Source organism: Ostrea edulis, chromosome 7 (genome assembly GCF_947568905.1).
Source record: "Ostrea edulis chromosome 7, xbOstEdul1.1, whole genome shotgun sequence".
Taxonomy (NCBI): domain Eukaryota; kingdom Metazoa; phylum Mollusca; class Bivalvia; order Ostreida; family Ostreidae; genus Ostrea; species Ostrea edulis.
In genome coordinates, this window is record NC_079170.1 from 47,724,233 (window position 1) to 47,744,417 (window position 20,185).

General features: G+C 33.0%; 1 protein-coding gene across 5 annotated transcripts; it reads right to left on the reverse strand.

The window, feature by feature from the left end:
- Positions 1-1,654: 1,654 nt before the first annotated feature.
- On the reverse strand, positions 1,655-18,371 carry LOC125649576 (uncharacterized). 5 transcript variants are annotated; one of them, XM_056144591.1, is made up of 10 exons: positions 18,314-18,371; positions 18,030-18,164; positions 14,067-14,162; positions 12,884-13,021; positions 9,150-9,182; positions 6,762-6,794; positions 5,932-5,991; positions 4,529-4,616; positions 4,197-4,408; positions 1,655-2,851 (listed from the first exon to the last, which is right to left on the reverse strand). In XM_056144591.1, the coding sequence occupies exons 3-9, from the start codon at positions 14,143-14,145 to the stop codon at positions 4,240-4,242; spliced, it is 600 nt and encodes a 199-aa protein (XP_056000566.1). In that variant the 5' UTR covers positions 14,146-14,162; positions 18,030-18,164; positions 18,314-18,371; the 3' UTR covers positions 1,655-2,851; positions 4,197-4,239. The 5 variants fall into 5 exon arrangements, 3 of the variants coding, with proteins under 3 accessions (XP_056000566.1, XP_056000567.1, XP_056000565.1); XM_056144592.1 differs by lacking the exon at positions 1,655-2,851 and having other exon boundaries at positions 4,036-4,408; positions 12,884-13,018; XM_056144590.1 differs by lacking the exon at positions 1,655-2,851 and having other exon boundaries at positions 4,036-4,408.
- Between the last annotated feature and the right edge of the window lie 1,814 nt (positions 18,372-20,185).

Sequence of the window (20,185 nt, forward strand, 5' to 3'; positions counted from 1 at the left end):
TGCATATCAAATTTGACATGGCAATCGGAATCTTGAAGGGATTGAATTTGTCTAATTATTACACACTACTTTGATGATTACTTTTAGCAAAATTACACATAAGAAGTACGCTGGGGTTTAACAAGATGCACGACATGTATTCACTCTAGTCTGTTCAGCTGGACAAATGTTGTAAGAAAAGCATGTAAGATGTTTAGCCTACTCTTAATTTTGTGTTCTGTTTCAGATTTATGAGATTGATCACTGTTCGTTATTTTCATCTTTTGTGATTTTGTTTAATCGTGGTGATCTGCATTTGAGGTTTGTTAAACGGGTTTGTAATTGAAATCTTCGGATTCAATAGAAGAAGCGTAGTTGTAGGAAATATAGAGTATTGACATGAACTTGAAATATGACGGAATACAAGATTGGACATCCTAATGAGAAAGAATGTTACTTATATTGCTAACTCGGTGAATTTTATTTTATGGAATGGAACGCGTGATTCCGAAAAATCATCATACGTTAACCTCGGTGGCTAAAGAAGCCTGTGATGGGCAACATCCATAATCACAGAATCCTTTATCTGTAGTCCAGTGTTTATAACTTCAAAGGGAACAGAATATAATTTTCTGCGATCTGTTATAGACTTTCCTTTTTGTCTAAGTAAAGCAAAAAATATTTGAAGAACAATGTGCATATTTTGAGGAGTTTTGTATAAAGGGTGTCATTGACAACGCTTTAATCTTTATGTTTCATAAATATGCCCCATCATATTTATATCAATTATCATTATTGCACATCGTAGAAAAGCAGTACCTAATGATTTGATTCCTTGTCAAGTGATATTTCCTTTGTCTAGGAAGGAGAGGACTTTAAATGTGACTGATAGAATGATGATATTTTCCCCAGCATCCTTGCACCAATAGACAAGATGGAATGATCCAGGAAATCAAAATGCTGATATGGAAGTTGACTACCCCCATTCATGATTTGAAATATATACCCCAGTATTCTTTTACTTATTGATCTCTTAGTTTTCCGGCAAAAATCAGTACATATTTTAAAAGCAATTGTTACTCTTCAATGCATTATTATTTAGCTGAACTTCCTGTTTCAAAACATGATCCTGTTTCTCGAAAAACAATGTCCTCTATATTATAATAGTAGACGTTTCCTCTTCATATAGAGATTTCCCCTTTTGGTCACATAGCAACGTTAATGGAAGATTACCACATATCTGAACGGATGCGCTAAAAATATCGAATGTCCTTTTGACTTATAAGTGTATTTCCCTAAAACCATTGGATATAATTTTAAAGCAAGGAGATACCAGATACTTCCTTATCTTCCAATATATTTATCTATTCTGAATAACAATACTTGTAATTTTTGTTTAGATGAAGGGTGTTCTACTTGTATCTAAAGCTCTTAGGAAAAACTTTGTCAGCAACAACAATACACTCTATTGTATGCATTTTATTTTACAGGAATCCAGAAAATGAGTGTGCGGGTGATGCTGCATTATAATTAATTAGATGTATATAAATAGTCCCAAATCAGAAGTTGAGATGATTTCGAAGGCAACCTACATTTGATTTTTGTATGACCGAGTTTTATCTTACATGTATATATTTACCTGTAGGAAAGTGTTATATATTGACAAAGACGCCCGTATATCAAAACAAATGTGGTATATATTCAAACCATAGTGAATATGCAGTACCAGTTACAGATGGCAAAACGTGCATTACATCTATCATAAATATGAACATGTGGGACGTTGATTAATGTTATAAATTTCAAAACTAAACAAGCAAACTGCATTATCACATTGATGATTGACTTATTTTCTCTATAATCAATAATTACATATAGTCCTTATATCTAAGGATCTTATATTTTTCATAATGTTTATATGAAAGATATCACAAGTTTTATTCTACCTAAACATTTAACAGAAAACTAATAATATTAACAATGGTACTCACTTACATTAAAATATGCACTTTACAATTACAATTTTACAATTAGAAGAAAAATGCATTTGGCATCACACATAATATGAATAACTTTGAAATTAGTTGTTTTTTTAGCAAAAAAACAGAACGCATGTTTTTGAAAATATATAGGATGAACACAATAAATCATCAATAACAATCAATAATAATTCACAAGACAAATCAAAATGTTTTAATTGTTTTAAATACTGGACTATTTGTAGTGACGAATGTAACCCTGAAGACTGTTCCATAACTGAGTTGCAACAAACTAGTTTGTCGTTCTTGAGACGTTCCGGTGTATACCCTCGGTAAATAAAGTAGCAACTTCTCACGGTATTGTAGGGTTCTGGTTGTTTTATGGATATTTATCAGTTTCTGTAAATAATCCAAAGAACATCCTTGCAAATGTTCAGAAAATATACGACGGGTGTGATCGGTTGACAGGATATGTTTACTCCTCCTTTGCACCTCACACTACCTCTGGGTTCTCTGTGTTTCCCAAACTCTTAATTTTGTATTCCTTATAGGAGTTGAGATTGGTCGTTGTTCGTTATTTTCACATTTTCATAGACTAGAATTTAGTAATTCAACCGGAAGCCAGTGCAGGAAACGATAATTTGATAGCTGTGAAATGTTTTTATTTTGGAAATCGTTGGTTGGCTGGGAATCATCGCATATTTTCTTAGGAACTTTATGAATGACAAACCAAACGGTAATAAAATCACGTTTGTCGTCTTTAATTTTCCTATGAGTTCATGAATGTCTTGTAAACATCTCTTCCGATGGAACATTTGATTCACCCAATGCTATAGAAATGGTAATTCCACCATTTTATGATGAGCAGAGCTTGTTTTTGCCTGATGAGACATCTGTACCAATAAACGCCAAATTCACTTTACAATATTGATACTATTTTCTTCAACTCTATGTTATTAGGCTGGAACATATTGTGATTGGAATTAAAGTAATTTCTACGGTCGATATAATGATCTTGTTAATAAATACAACCTATCATTCGGTCAATTGCTGTCTGACTTATTTCATTCCCCTTGTTAGAATGTTCTCTTCATCCTGATTGTAACTACGAATTTAAAATGATCAAGATATATGGCTCACAGCGGCTATGAACTGTCAAAGGGGATGATCGTTACGCCTTAATGGCAGCTGATCCCAACTCTGGCTTTTTAAGGGCTTTTTTATTCTTGATTTGGTTGTTGAGATTGAACATTCTTAGCTTACTTGCTTTCGTTTTCCAACAAGGGAGTATTAATTCAAACGCTTCTACATAGCAAATATCTTACTGTAGCGTTCAACTCGACATTTATAAATATCATCGACGTTTCATATATTCAGAATTCTCATTTTCATTCATAGATCCGTTCAATATATCTCAGTGAACTCGAAATAAAAGACACAATAGACTCTTTCTTATCTACTTCATAATTCGATATCTTGTTGAACATAGATGTCAACGGTAACTGATGCCACTTTATGATAAAGGAGATGACCCTCATCTCCATCATCAACTTCCCATATCTATGCACATGTAGCAATATTCCATCACCATTTACATGTCCTGTTTATTCCTTTTAACTGATTCGATACGTAATTGTTTGTTCTTCATAAGAATATAAAAACAAGTCGACTAATAAAAGAGTACAATCTGTGCCCATCGGTAAACGGAGTTATCCGTAGTGAAAATCAGTGTGCCAAGAACAGTCTAACAATCGGTACAACACGTAAGACAGCATTTGACCCAATGATAGTTTGTTCGTAAGGATTTCTTCAGGTCTTGGAATCTATTATAGGCACGGTAACTCACATTTATTTGTCCCATTAACTGGGATATTAAACTGAAGTGTGATGTCGACGAATTTCGTATTTTGAAAGGGTACTTGGAGTATATGTTGAATTACCAAATTACAATTGTAATAATGACCCGTTCAAATAAAGACAGTGTTATAAGCTTAGTCAACTGGGACCAGTACGTATTCCTCACATAACATATTTAATTCTTTCATCACTTCTGGTTTACAAAATACAAAAGGATAGATGATACGCTTTTTGTTTTAATTTAATTTCTTAGGGACACACTTCCCTAGATCAAGTATTTTGTCCAGCAATTGTACGCAATGGCCACACTCAATTCTACATTTTGCATTCTTAATAAGATTTTGTTGAGATTGAACAATGTTCTCTATCTTATTTTCTTACACACAAAATATGATAATGTCCATCCTAAGATCAGTCTAGGAGATCATCTGTGGAAACATAATAGATACAAATGGGAGGTATAATTTCTCTGCATTGGATTTCCATAGAATAACTTCCCTAACGAACATGTATCTACTGTGGTGGGCCTCTTGGACAAGGGTATCCCTGAACGACAAGTACCTCTCCTCCTTGAAACCCCGTTGTACTCCCTCCTAAATAAATAATACGCCATTGAACATTCACAAATGATTACAAAATATTCTAATTTTTTTGCACCATTTAGAGCACTGATCTTTGACCAAATCAAATGATAAAGATTGCTCTTCACTCACCGTAATTTCATTTTATGCTGTGTAACAACAATCACCAGCGCGACTGTATACTTTTGTTGCTGCAAATGTATTGGGACTCTTCCACATACTAATGCATAAAATATATCAATTGTTAAACAAATCTCTGTGTAAACGACCATTTTCACTCTGAGGGTCTGCCAAAACAGCACTAGGTTTATGTCATAAATCTTCGCTATACGCCTATTTTACAAAAAGAAATTCAACGGATCAAAGATTAAAATAAGAGCACTGGTTGTAATGATAAACCAGAAGTAAGCATTTTTAATTATTTTTAGTTAATAAATTCAATATATAATAATAGATCAGGAATACGAATTACCATCAGAAAACAAAGTATCGAAAGGATGTAAATTGAATACACGAAAACAACCAAATAAAAGTGTTACATATCAAAGTCTTTGACGTGTATTTTACAACATGAGCTGTATCTAACGATTCATTTTCCCAACAATAATCTTTAGACGACATCCAATCATCAATATTGCAATGCAATCTTTATGGGCCTGTCAATTTCTTTGTTACCACCAAATGTAGGATTCTGTGCCAAAGTACTATTATAGCATTGTGTATGAGTATAAGAAAAACATTTATAGCTTTGATATTGTTAAAAACTACTTGAAAAAGAATTTTATGCATATATGTACATGTAGGTACATAGCAGTGTCAGCTAAACCCAACATACTTATAGTTTTAAAAAGTGATAAAACAGAATGATAAAACGCCTAGAGTTCGTTTGATTATTTTAGGATTCTGTGATATTGTATACAAGAACTTTCTACCAACAATGTTAGCAGGTGTATTAAAGAACATGATAGAGCCACTCTGTATGGTCACTTTCGAAACCAGAACTGTGATATTAACCGCATTTATGCAAATCAATCATCGATCTCTGATAAATAATTGATTTTTACTTGAATTGTAAATGCCGTTATGATCTGGATTTCAACAACCGAAAAGATTGGGCGAAAAAGTTCGTTAAAAGTAAGGGTTGTGTTAAAGTGTGAAAAATGAAGATTAACCATTTTTACTCAATTTTATAAAGTAATTTGACAAGTATTAAATGGTTATTTGGGATTTTAAAAAAACATGACGTTTTAGAGCCCAGTTTCAAGGAACATATTTTTCTAACCTTGATTAAATGAGTTGAAATTAAGAACAATTGATTAATTAACACTGGTATTAAAGTCAATAATCAATTACGAATGGATTCTATTTTGCATTAAAAACTCATTAACAAAATTGCGAGGCTTTTTGAAACATACGAGCTGAAAATGTAGGCGGTAATCCAGAGATAGCGTGCGTAGTTCTTTTAATCACCTCCTTTTTCCAAACAAACGTATCCAACATAAGAGGAGGTCGTCCTTACAATGAAAAATAGTTACCTTCAATTAACTGGTACTGACTCATCACACCATCGAAATTCCTCCGCATAGTTTGAGCAGCTTGAACATCACAAAATGTCTTCGTAATGAAAAATGGTCGTTCCATCAATTAGATGGATGGTTTTCAGCGTAATTTTATCTCTTTCTTAGAGCATTTGAATATCCATCACCAGTACACAAAAAGCATTAGAGAGAATATCACGAAGAAGTGTGTGAAATACAAAATGAGAAGAACGATTAAAATGAAATCACCTATACATACCTATTTTTCGAAAAATGCAAGCCGCGATGAAATAAAATGGATTTGCCCTGATCGAGTTTCATGCTTCATAGAACAATCATATATTACATAGAACTTTTTAATCTTCGTGTTTTGCGCATCTTTCTACCGTTTTCTGCAGTTTTCCTAAATGATTATCCCTCATGGAATTCAGTTAGAGGGGATAGACAGAAAGAGCGATTTTTTGTCAAATTATCATCCAACCATGGACATTACATTTTATTATATACCCATCAATAATCCGTATTTTGATACCATAGGTTTCCGGATCACTACACTGATTCCAGATAATGTCTCTCTGAAACTGATGATGTCACAATGCATCAATACACAGTTTTTGTGGAAAATGATCGACTGCGTCACAAACAAAACTATGTACACAAATATTAGATAAAATAAGGGGAAAAACGTCTCCCCTCATACTGCACCTAAACATTTACGAATGTCGAACATCATCACGACAAATTGCCGAAACAGAAATTTTATATTAAAAGAGACATATACGATGGATTTGAAGAACTATAGACAGGCATGGTAAATGTATTCTCACTTTCATTGACATCTGTTGACTGCGATGTGGACACTGAAATGAAAACAACGGCTTTAGTTGTTAAGTACGTGGAGTCTTTGTTCTGTTACAATAATTTATTTCCGTCAATCGAAATCATAGGCTTAAACTTCAAACAGAGATTTTGCTATTTGATATATTTTCTTCAGATATATAACTGATCTAATAGCTCAAGCGATTATGTTGTTAGAAAACAGAAGATTCCATAATCATTATTTGTTTTTATATTCTATTTAGTAAATCATTTTCTTTACTTTTAGCAGTATATCTTGCTATCTCCAAGCATATAATGTCATGGACTTGTTGCTTTTACTCCTTTTGTTACCATTCTTATTTTCTTTTTATTATTACTCTTCTTTAGTGAGAAATTTGTCCGCGCTATTTTATAAAATTCCCTCAACAGATCCATTTCAAACTTTGTGGGCTCATAGAGAGTTCTAAGGAGGGGTGCAATCAACTTTCAAACTTTTCGAAATAGCTGCCAGAAAGTAAAAACAAAATCAAGTTGTTGGATTTCAAACAAATTCTATTTCTAGGGTAAATTGATGACACTGAATCAATTTCCAAGATAGATAATTTAAACTATTTTTAAAATGGCCGACATATACCGAACAAATGTTGAAACTCCTGCATCATCAAATTGTTTGTCAGTAGCCTGCCTCGATTTAAAAACTGAATACACGCAGAACAACTCTTGTGTATTGACTCAGTTGAAATATATAAACAACATATGTTATATAATATGGCATCAAGGTAGGGGTAAGCAGCCAAGAAATTCACAAGTAAAATGAAAAAGACAAACTTTTTCAGAAAAGCCGCCAACACTCTCACTCACTATTTAGGTGTTATCCATCACAATTTTGCAACAATCAGCCAGTGTATTTCTAAACCATAACGCTTGAACCGAGTATTTTTCAATTTGTATTGATGTTGCTCTCCTAACGTTACAGTGATTAAGATGACGTATAAAATACAAATAAACAGGTTCTGCAGAGAACTTATCAAGATTTTGAGGTAGCGTACGCATAAAAAAATTGTCAGTATTCCTAAATTTTTACGATGGATACTGCTTGAGCAATGCATTATTTTACACTGGCAATATATCTAAACTCAATAAATATGAAATTATAATGATGTATCCTTAAAGGGAATGGTTAACATTTTGTTTGAAAATATATTTCAATTTTGATGTAATTATTCTAATGTTGATAACAAAAGTTGGACATTCTGAATGCAAGGATAAGATGAATATTTATATGTATACATGTATGTGTTATGTAAACAAATATTCGAGTATTTTTATGGTTACAAACAAACCAGTAAATTATTTTGTGTAATTTAAAGCATCGTAACTTTGTACGATAACTTTTGAATGACACATTTTACTATGTAATAATTGAAATGTGATATATATATATATTTCTGGATTTTAACATCCATCCTCAGGTGAATACAAATTAATAATCTTATTAATTATTAATTTATATTCACCTGAGGATGGATGCTAAAATCCAGAAAGCGCTAGTGATTTAAATATATTTTGGAACTGTATATTTCCCGGCTATTTTATTGAATTATATATATTATATGTACATATAATAAACATATATCGATATCCATTTATTTTGAAAACTTATAATGAAACTCATTAATTTTTCTTTACAAAACAAATAATAAATCTCTATAATGAGCTTCTATAATCACATTTATAATCATATCTAGTCTTGATATTTTGTGAAACCTTTTCAACACATTAGACAATATATTTTGATCATTACACACGAAAAATAAAATTTGGGGGAGGGGGTCGTGAATCTGCAAACAAAGAATGTTTCAAAAATCTACAGTTCTGCAGCTAAAAGAAAACATAATGGCATAGACTCAGGATTCCAGATGTAATTTTTTTTCAATATGTTAATTTGCTTGCTGAATAATTATTTGCTTTGGACCTATTCTATTGCGTTGTATCAGGAATGAATTGGATATGATTTTTATATGATAATACATTTCTTTCCATATTTCACGTTTCATTCTATACGTCTTTTCATATACTGTAATAGATGTACGATTTCCAATGATGTTGTGACTATGATTGCCCATCACTTATCTAAAATGAATACCTATCTATCACTGATATTGGTTCTGCATGATACTAAGCTAGATATTCAGACCTTCTTAATTTAGAATTTGTCATCAGGTAATCTTGTTAACAAGTAATCATTATCTTGGCAACAAACCATTCGGTTCTTTCTTCGGTTCTGTCTCCATGGTTTCCAAACATTTTGGGATCCCAAAAATGTGTATATTGCAAATGAAATTACCGTTTTCGATATATCTAGAAATGATGCGTATATGTTAAATCATCCTCACCTTCATTTATATATACTGTCTGCAATGTTGATGCTGAAATAAAAAAAAAGCATTGTTAACTTACATGTTTGTGCTTTTGATTGGTATACTTATCGACAGGGATGCTTACTCCTCCCAGGCACCTGATCCCACCTCTGGCATATCCAAGGGTCCGTGTTTGTCTAACTCTGTATTTTGTATTCCTTAAAGGATTTATTATAATACTCACTGTTTGATGTCTTCACCTAATTACATTATTTGTTAAAACTTGAATTACTTTAGAAAACAAGCTACTACTTTTTACAAATACTTAGTAATTAATAATAGTTATGCAATTGGACAAGTAATTCGGACTAACTTTTTAATGAAAAGTATTCTTTATGTTTATACCATTTCGTGGTTATTGAAAGAAATATTTCAGCATCTTTATTGCAACGTGAGAGAAAAAGGATAATGACTTTTTCATGTCAATGTAACAATGGGTCCAATCTGGAATTTTACAAACTATTAAAACAATATGCTAAAAATACCAAATATACTGATAAACTTACAAATTAACCCCCCCCCCCCCCTTAATGTCCTTTGTGTAAGTGAATAACAGCAATTATCTTTTCATTCCTGAGAAATGTTCTCAATGTAAATAATATAGAGTATTGTTATTTTGCATTGATTTATTTGCTTCGGGTGTGGAAACAGGACTTTGTTGTGTATTGACATAGCTAAATTTCATTTTATTGCTAAGATATGCATACTTTCTTTACCTCAATATCTTCGTTTATTGATATGATGAGGTCAAAAGAGTTTGAGTATAATCACAGTTCATTATCTTCACTTATGATTGATTTTCATTCATCTTTCAAGTGCAAATGTATTCAAAAGTATATGTACACAAAAGAAAACGCTATTTACTTGAAATGTAGACTCAGTAGCATCACCGACGTTGTCATATCAACATCTAACTAATTAATTGATTGAATATTGTTTAACTTCCCTCTCGAGAATATTTCACTCATATGGAGATGTCACCATTGCCGGTGAAGTGCTGCAAAATTTCGGCCTTTGAGCAGTGAGGGATTATCGTGTCACACATGTTGGACACAGGACCTCGGTTTTTGGGGTCTCATACGAAGGACTGTCCTATTTAGTCGCCTCTTACGACAAGTAAGGGGTACTGAGGACCCATTCTAACCCGGATCCCCAAGGGATACAAATACGTTGATGTTACAAGGAAAATCATCATTTCATCAAATTATATGGTCGTTAGAACGATCCAATTCATGAATATAACATGACTTTAAGTCGAATTATGTCTGATGTGCTTCATAATATTTTATTGAATTTAAAAATGTTCTTGTACCTATTATTCACAAATTGTTTAATCGCATTTTTTCATCAGGTTTCTTCCCTCAAATATCGTCAAAGTCGGTCATTGTTCCAATACTAAAGAAGGGGATGTATTAGACCCAAATAATTATAGAGGTATTAGCTTAGTTAGTTGTTTCTGTAAATTATTTACTTCTAGTTTGAACCAGAGATTATTGTTATGGTCAAATTCCAATGATGTTATTACCGATGCGCTGTTTGGTTTTCAGACAAAGCGGGGCACAGCTGAGGCTATATTTAGCCTGAGTTCAATTATTGATATGACATTATGTAAGAAAAAAAGTTGTACTGTTGTTTTATAGATTTTAAAAAGGCGTTCGATTCAATTGAAAGAATTCAATTATGGAAAAAAACTTAGCACTGTTGACATAAAGGGGAAACTACTCGGTATGATTCGTGTGATGTATGAAAATATGAAGTCTTGTGTCAGATCAGCAGGAATGTTGTCTGGGTTTTCAAAAATGATATCGGTTTATTACAGGGGGAAGTATTGTCACCCATACTTTTTTCATTATATGTTAATGATTTTGAGATCGAATTCTTAACAAAAGGGATGATCCCTGTACAAATACAAACATTAAATCTGTTTGTCTTGATGTATGCAGACGACATGGTTATTTTTTTCCGAAAGTGCTAATGATTTGCAGAGCATGCTGGATACACTTTTTACCTTACCACAAAGTGGGATCTTTCACTGAATGTAGAAAAAACAAAAATAGTTATTTTCAGAAATGGGAGTAAAATTAGCAGTGATGAAAGGTGGCATCTGAATGGGGAGCCTATAGAAATTGTTGATAAATTCACATACCTGGGTGTTTTAATGAATTACAATGGAAAGTTTAGCACCTCACAAAAGCAATTGGCCAGCCAGGGCAGAAAAGCAATGTTTTCCTTGAAATCTAAAGTCATCCAAATGTATTTAAACACAGAAACAATGTTATCCTTATTTGATACATATGTTGCAAGTATACTTAATTACAGTTGTGAAGTTTGGGGTAGCCATAGTGCAAAAGATGTTGAAAAAGTGCACTTGGAATATTTGAAGTCTGTACTGGGTGTCAAGAAAAATACAAATAATGCTATGGTGTATATAGAAACAGGCAGACTGCCCATGAACATTGTATGCTGGTTTAGAATTTTTAAATTTTGGTTTAAATTATTACAAAGGGAAAATTGTATTTTGAAAACATGTTACAAAAGTTTACGTGAAGAAGCAGACAAGGGTGGCAATCGTGTGCTTAATTGGGCTATTCATATAAAAAACAAACTATTTGATATAGGTTTGGGTCATATTTGGTGTAATCAAGAATATAATGGCGTATATTGTAATACTTATTTCCCAATAATTAAGCAGAGAATTTCTGATATTTTTGTGCAGAGTATTGTTGAACAAATCAACTCCTCACCAAGATGTAAAATTTATATGTACATTTATGACTATTTTTCATTCCAATTTTACTTGATGAAGGCTATACCACATGTTTATAAAAAAAACATATTAGTAGAATTAGAATGTCTTCGCATAATCTTGCCATTGAGAGTGGACGTCATTTTAATGTAGCAAGAAATAACCGCTATTGTAAACTTTGTAATTTAGATATTGAGGATGAATTTCATTTCATTTTAAAATGCCCTTACTTTATTGAATTACGCAGGAAATATATCAAGAAGTATTATTGGAAAAACCCATCTGTTTTTAAACTTATACAATTATTAAGTGTAAACAATTTCAAAGAGTTGTGTAATTTGGGGAAATATCTTTACTGTGCCTTTAATTTACGTAATGATTTACTTATGTAGCATTCTCTGTCTATAAATTCACATCAGTATTGTGTAACATACCATATAATGTCATGCCATGCAATACTATACGATTGTTAACTTGTTTATTATTTTTGTAAACATGTATGTCATAAGACGTATGTCCTCAGCAATAAAGAATAATAATCTGTTAGACTGTTCTTAACTTACCAATTTGCTAAGAATCACGCCGTTTATTTCATCAAGATATACATGTAGGGTTCACGGCGGATGTGACCCTTTTACAGAGGATGCTTACTCCTCATCTGATGTCTAGGGCTCCGTGTTCACCATACACTTAATTTTTACAGGATAAGATTGATCACCATTCATTATATTTATTGTTTCGGGTATTTGTGTACTCAGTAAACAGCAATTATGTCTCGACATTGTAAATCGAAAATAGCTGACAGTAAGGTACAGTGATCAATCTCAAAAGTCCCATGAAGAAGAAACGTTTGAAAGTAGACAAACACTGACTCCTAAAGACATTGGGTAGCAGGACTGTGCGTGGAAAAGAGAATATCAGTCTTTCTATTTTTTGGACAATAAAACACTAAATTGGCATTTACCTTCAGAATTCGTACATCCGACTTCATGATTACATTCTTCAGGTGAACAATCACACGTCCCACCACAAGATACCCCATATGTCTTTTCAGGACATGGTTTAGAGCAACCCTCTTCATAATAACCTGGGGGACACGCTACTTAAAATGAACAAAATGGTTATTATTACAAGGAGCGAGTTGTTATTGTATACCAAACTATTCTCGATTTACGGATACATCATGTTTTACAACATTTTTTTTTACTGTTATTTAGGTTCGCTTTGGTGATAAAGTAAAGGGCGTATTCAAATAAAAACTTCCATGTACAAAGCGCGGACTTCCTTCGATGTTGTAATCTTGTAAATTTCTGGTCTAGTATTATGTAAATGCATTATATTTGCATGTGTACGGAATGGGCTCAAATCAATGTACTGCACAAACGAGAGTTGTGAAAGAAAAATCGTATGATCGATATCCAGATGTGCTGTATACCCCACCCCCACCCCAAATCCAGTTGCGTCCGAGTTAAGATCACCCATGCAAAATAAATTTAATCTTAAATCGAAAAATTAAGAATGTGATGTTCTATCCAGTTTAAATTCCAATGAGTTTATCGTACGCAATACACCCTGATAGCTCATTTGACGTTTGAATTCTTTTTGACGCGAGATTCGGTAGCGCATTTTCACCGATCAAGTTCATTATAAGAGTACATTTTAGCATTGGGTTAAATAGTACGGGAAAAGTTTAGTATGGTATGAATGTGGAAAGCAATAAATATGAATACTTTATTAAACTAAGATATGTAGCATTTTATTCAGGTTTATATTTCTGAATAGTTTTTCTTTGGTTTCACATACTTTTTCTGCTGTATCTTTGTAGGAATTTTAAATTCAAAATAAAAGTAAAATTGGATGAATATCTAATGTTTTGGTACAATTCGCATGTGTTCCCTTTTTTGGGCATAATGGTATTCATGTACTCAGTCATTCCCATTTTAAAATTTTATAAACACAACGTTAAACATAGAAAAGAAGAGGAAACTATTTTAATCAAAAAATCAAAAGATTAAAACCAGTTTGACATAATCTAATATTAATTGTTATTTTATGCGTATGTGTGTATTTTATAGCATACGTTCACTAATTAATTTTGTTTTATCTACATATTGTAATTTCGAAATTAACAGCTGAAAATAACTTACGTTTGACAGAAGGTATGCAATCCATTCCATTGTAAATATATATTATAATTATGAGTTTGTGGTACATATTCGGCATCATGTTCTGTTGGAACCATGCTATAAGTGTGTAAACAGCATATGGAAGTATCTATATATAATCGATATATATATATATATATATATATATATATATATATATATATATATATATGCTAAGGTAATGTTGGTTACTAAGAACAAAAATAGTTGCCGTGTTCAACTTTATCAGCAAAAAATACCAAATGAGAAACGTCCATTCAGATATTTCAATGAGCTTTCATCTTTTAAGAAAATTCTGTCGATTGGACATACAGTGTATAACTCGAATTAAAGACACCACAAACACTGGATATTTCATTGAACATAGATTTTAACACAAAACTAACAACTCAACGGTATGACAATCGGGATGATTTCAGCTTTTCCATTGACTAGTTCCTATATTTGTGCAGCAATATTCCATTACCACCTCATATAGTGTGTTTATGTCTCTGTACTAATTGGATACACAAGATAATATTATGCGTATCATGAGTTTTTTAATAATGACGTGCTACTGACAAAGAAGTTAATTTTACGGGATTTAAATAATGTCGTTTAAATTAAGCATTTCGTAGATTCTGTTGTCGTTATAACAATATAATTTTAAATGCCATCTGACGTGTTTGTTAGGGTGTTCTCTCCATATTTACTTTTAGCTGCCCTATTCGATCTTTTAATGTTTTCGGAATACGGCTACAATTCCATAGGATCTCCATAATGATGCAAAATAATTTTATAAATGAAAGGTGAATAACCGATAATAAGCTCAATGTATTAGTCCCAAATGTTGTTTATACCAAACGGAGTACCAACTTTGTTCTCGGACATTCTCGGACATGTCTAATAAAGGTTTTTTTTATTAAATATCATGTACAGCATGCAAAATTAAACAATGGTCTGCTTCGCCATGTTTGTTATCGCGAGATCTCGAAGTTGGATCTACTGGAAAATCTCAACATTGACAACCAGCGCGAATATGTAGTTGCTCAAGCCATTTCGAGAAAGGAAGGAAGATCATATGATTGCAGGAAGAATTTACACTCTGCTCTTTGTTCTTTTTTTCAACTTGATATTAAATTTAAACCCTGTCAAATACCGACGAAATAGCTTTCTCCTCCGTATTCGTCCATTGATGTACATGTAAATACTACCTTATATGGCACATGCATACAACTTGACAATCGGAAGTTTCAGTGAATTTCAGTACACCAAACAAGGCGCACACATATGAATCGAGAAATTGGTATATATCAAAATTGTTGAAAACGGTAGAATAGAGTCTCATAAAGTCAGCAAATGGTTAGAATGATCCGAAATGTTTACAGGAGTGAATCACCATTACGGAGATCCTAAACAGCTGTAGTCCTCTCCCTAAAAATCGGAGAGGACTACATTATTGCAGCTAACCTACTTTCACTTCGGATTACTATTTTTACCTGAATACGATATAGGGCACACCGTACACAGTATGCGTAACTTGATGTTGTCTGTGTACATACTGCATATATAGCTTACGTGTAGTGCCACGTGCACATACACGAGCTCTTTACTATTTAGATGAAAGGTGAAGATAACGAACAGTGATCAATCGCATAACTCCAATAAGAAATACAAAATAAAGATTTGGACAAACACAAATCTATGGATATACCAGAGGTAGAATCAGGTACCTAGGAGGAGTAAGCATCCCCTGTCGAGCGGTCACACCCGCCGTGAGCCCTATAACTTGATCAGGTAAACGTCATGTCTTTTTTAATGTAAAAATGCTGATCAAAATGGGATAGGTCTCTTTGAACATTTGATTTCATTGGTGACCTAATTACTAGTTTGAAATTATATATATCACATTATTTATGGGCTTCATTATTGACATCCGTGCATGGTTTGGTAGAAGAGCGCATTGCAATAAGAAAACGGGGAAGCATTTGAGCATGGTTGTTAAATAAAACAGTTCAAAAATATGTTCTTGATCGCCTTAATGTTCATACGAAAGATTATAACTCGTATGAATGTGAAGCGTTTGAATTATATATCATACTGTTCACTGGAAGGTTAAATAATTATGTCAACTATTTGTCAGAGAATCATGCCGACTAGTCATGTCCTAATTTTCATAACAAGGACCTAGGTATCTTGCCATTGAGGAGCAGTATCGTCATTTACCTACTTCCACTTGTCAACATAATTTTGAATTAGAGAACAGATCTGACAAATCGATAAATATATGGAGATAATCATGTTGGCTATAGATTCCGAATTATGACATCAGATTCGGCACTCTCGGTGAATAACTCTGGAAATTATTTCAACAACATGAGAAGATTAACGTTTATGCCTTATTGGATATATTACACTCGATACTGCCCCTTTAAATAATTACTACTACAAAATACTACAATTAGCTGTAGTTAAATATGTTATTTTAAGTTTTAATGTTAATGCTAGTTTTGTTGAATCATACACATATAAAGGCATTTTGTTTAGGTAAAAAGTAGCAAATAACCACCAACTCTTTATCAAGAAAATGATTTTATAAACGTTTCTGCGATAAGTAATATTCATCCCGCCAACATTCTTGCCTTTCGAATCATTGAGCATTAAAAAGTTCCCGTACAAGCATCTTCTCATCTATTTGAAATTATATGAAATGTTTTTCAGTTTTGAATAATTTATTCTTACAAAATTTTCTGTTGAATAATTTTATATTGAAAACATTGTTATAAGTTCCCTTTAATTGCATAATTGCTTCTTCGCTATCATTCGCTATATGAGGCCGACTTGTTGTATTTTATCAGGATAATGGGCTCACGGCGGGTGTGGCCGGTCAACAGGGGATGCTTACTCCTCCTAGGCACCTGATCCCACCTCTGGTGTGTCCAGGGGTCCGTGTTTGCCCAACTATCTATTTTGTATTGCTTGTAGGAGTTATGAGATTGATCACTGTTTGTTATCTTCACCTTGCATGCTATCTGTTTTGAATCTTTACAAAACTTTTGATTATCTCAGGAAAAAGAACCATGATATCACTTTGCCATTAAAAACATATTCTTGATTGGAAGTCTAGTTGAGTGAGATTTTAACTTTATATCCTGATTTTGACTACGGATTAATATGTTTACTTGATGAAGATATGGATTTTGCATTGCAGCTGATTTAGTTTTGTATTGTACCAATACCTACAGTAAAACAGTACCTCACTTTCTGAGGTCATGGTAAAAATACTCATTTAATACCCGGTCGCCTATTGCCCGAATGTCACTTAATAAGAAGTTTATGTTTAATTGAACAACAGATGGAGGCTATTAGGCCATTCAGCATGTTTAAGGTTTAAATTGTCAATGATTATGAAGCGTCAAAAAAAAAAACTATGCTGTGTCACTATTTCTTGTATATTCGTTCCTTTCAGTTATGTGTAGGTACAGGAAATATCTTGAATGCAACGCAGATTCAAGGGACACACTGCAATTTACCACCGAGATTTTTATAACTATTGTATTGAGGAGGTTTTAATATTGGTGTATTTTAAGCTTTAGAAGAATATTTCCCTGACTTTATCAAGTAACAAACAAAGGCTACTTGGCAAGTCATATTAACTAAGGAACATCGATTCAATGTCATCGAATCTCATCTAGAGGAATGGTAGATGTTGATCAACAACGGCTGTGACTAGTCAGAAAGAGATCCAACTTCTCTTAGGCACCTGCTTCCACCCCATCTATGTGCCTGCGTCCTTGTTTGCTCAGTTTCTTCATTTATCAATATGAGATTGATCACTGTTCGTCATCATTCATAGATGCAATTTGTAAAAGTGGTGTGTAGCTAAACCCACTATCATCGTAGTAAACTGTATAAGAAAGATTCAAAGATTTATCATCAACCAAGACATTATTAAATACTTTGTACCTGATGAAATTGAACATCCATCCTTTGGGTCACATTCCTCTGGTGAACAGTGACATTTTTTAGAACACAATGAACCATAAGTCTTCTCATCACATATTCTGGAACAATTTCACCCAAAGTACCCAGGAAGACATTCTACTCAAAATGTAAGCGATGTTAATGACATTATATATGAAGATGTAATTAACAATTCGCTATTTTAGAAAACAAAATGAAATAGTATTTTCTGATGTTTGAACATTTCATCGTAGGTTAAAGGTTAAGTTAAGGGAAATTAGTATTACCGTGGCATGCGTTCCCAACTTTGTACTCATTATATCGGTATTCATTTGAGGCATTTCTAGAAAAAAAACCAAACATTATAAATGTTCATCAACAGATGTCAAAATCGCATCTTACAAACTAAAACTTATGTTGTATCAACAGTAAAAAAAATCGGTGATCATGGTGGTACACGACATAGGGATAACAAGCTGATGAGTGTCCATGTAATCCGATCAAATAGACATCCAAATAAAGTACATAAATGAAAACGCAATACGGAAGTCGATTTTCGATTTACAAGGGAGAACGTTCGTCCTGAACTCCAATTACTTGAATCATAGCAATTATTTTCCTTTTTGATTTTAAGTTCTCTACACATACATTCCAATGATATGTTTGAAAAAATTAGTAATATATTGTGATGCGATTATATATATATATATATATATATATATATGTGTGTGTGTGTGTGTGTGTGTGTGTGTGTGTGTGTGTGTGTATGTGTGTGTTTTGTTATCAAGACATGTGCCCGAATGTCTTGAACATTGTAGGGGCACTTTGAAATATGATAAACTAATAAAATCGAAATAAAAAATGTTAAGTTCTTTATCAAACATTATCTTCTTTTGAAAATGGTTCTCCATATACAAACCTTGTGGTAGCTCAATGGTAGAGCATTCGCTTCGTAATCGGTAGGTCGTGATTTCGACTCCCGCTCGTGGCGTGACCGCTTCAAACCTAAGACGTAAACATTTGCATTCATTGCTCCTTCGCCAAACAATCGACTATTAGAAGTAAGAATCACGGGTCTATTTAGTCATAAAAACGAGAACTCGTGTCGCGACATGAGTTGGTACGTTAAAAAACCCTCACTTCCTACTCTCCTGACCCTTAAGCATAGGTCTAAATGTGTGGTACTTCACCAACAGCTGGTGAAGTCTCCACATGGGTGAAAAATTGTTCATGGGCATAAAGACAATAAACGAACAACCAATATTCATACTGGGAAAATTGAATTGCTTCAAATGCAAAAATCAAATAAGAAAAATGTTCATCAAGTTTACTCGAAGTTTACCTGGGCCCTAACATTAATAGAATTTGTATCATTACATATCGTTTTTAAGTAATAGACCCAATCGACCGAAAATTGTAAAACTGTCTGCACTTTCAGTTTTCACATCCATTTTTACCGATGCTACTAATTAATGAAAAGTACTTTATTATCATGGAACGTCAAATACCTATTTCATATGGTTTGTGTGATAAGAAACAAAAGACGTGTATAACTTTTAAAAAAAAACGTTATTAGCAGGATTTATTTACATCTTATTGAAAGTAGACATTAAAAGCAAACTGACAACTTAACTGTATGACAAACCGGATGATTTCAGTTTCTCCATCGTCAACTTCCTATATTGATGTAGCAATATTTCATTATCATTTACATATGGTGTTTATATCTCTCAACTGATTCGATACGCAAGAGCGTGTTCTGTGTATAGTAAATTCTAAAATCGAGGCACGCTATTGACAAACAAGTTAATGGTACAGGGGTTTCAACAGTCTGAATTAAAGTCAGCATTTCGCAAATTCTTTGGTTGTTATAACGATCTAGTTCATCAATAAACCTACCATTGGGTCAAATGCTGTTTCAAGTGTTTCAAACATGTACCAATTGTTAGGCTGTTCTTGGCACATATTTTGACTACTGATAACTCCGCCCATGTACATGGAAGGTGAAGATAACAAACAGTGGTCAATCTCATAACTCCTATAAACAATATAACGTTTGGTAAACACGGACCCCTGAATATACCAGAGATGAGATCAGGTGCCTAGGATGAGTCCCTATGGACCGGTCACACCCGCCGTGAGCCCTACATCTTGATCAG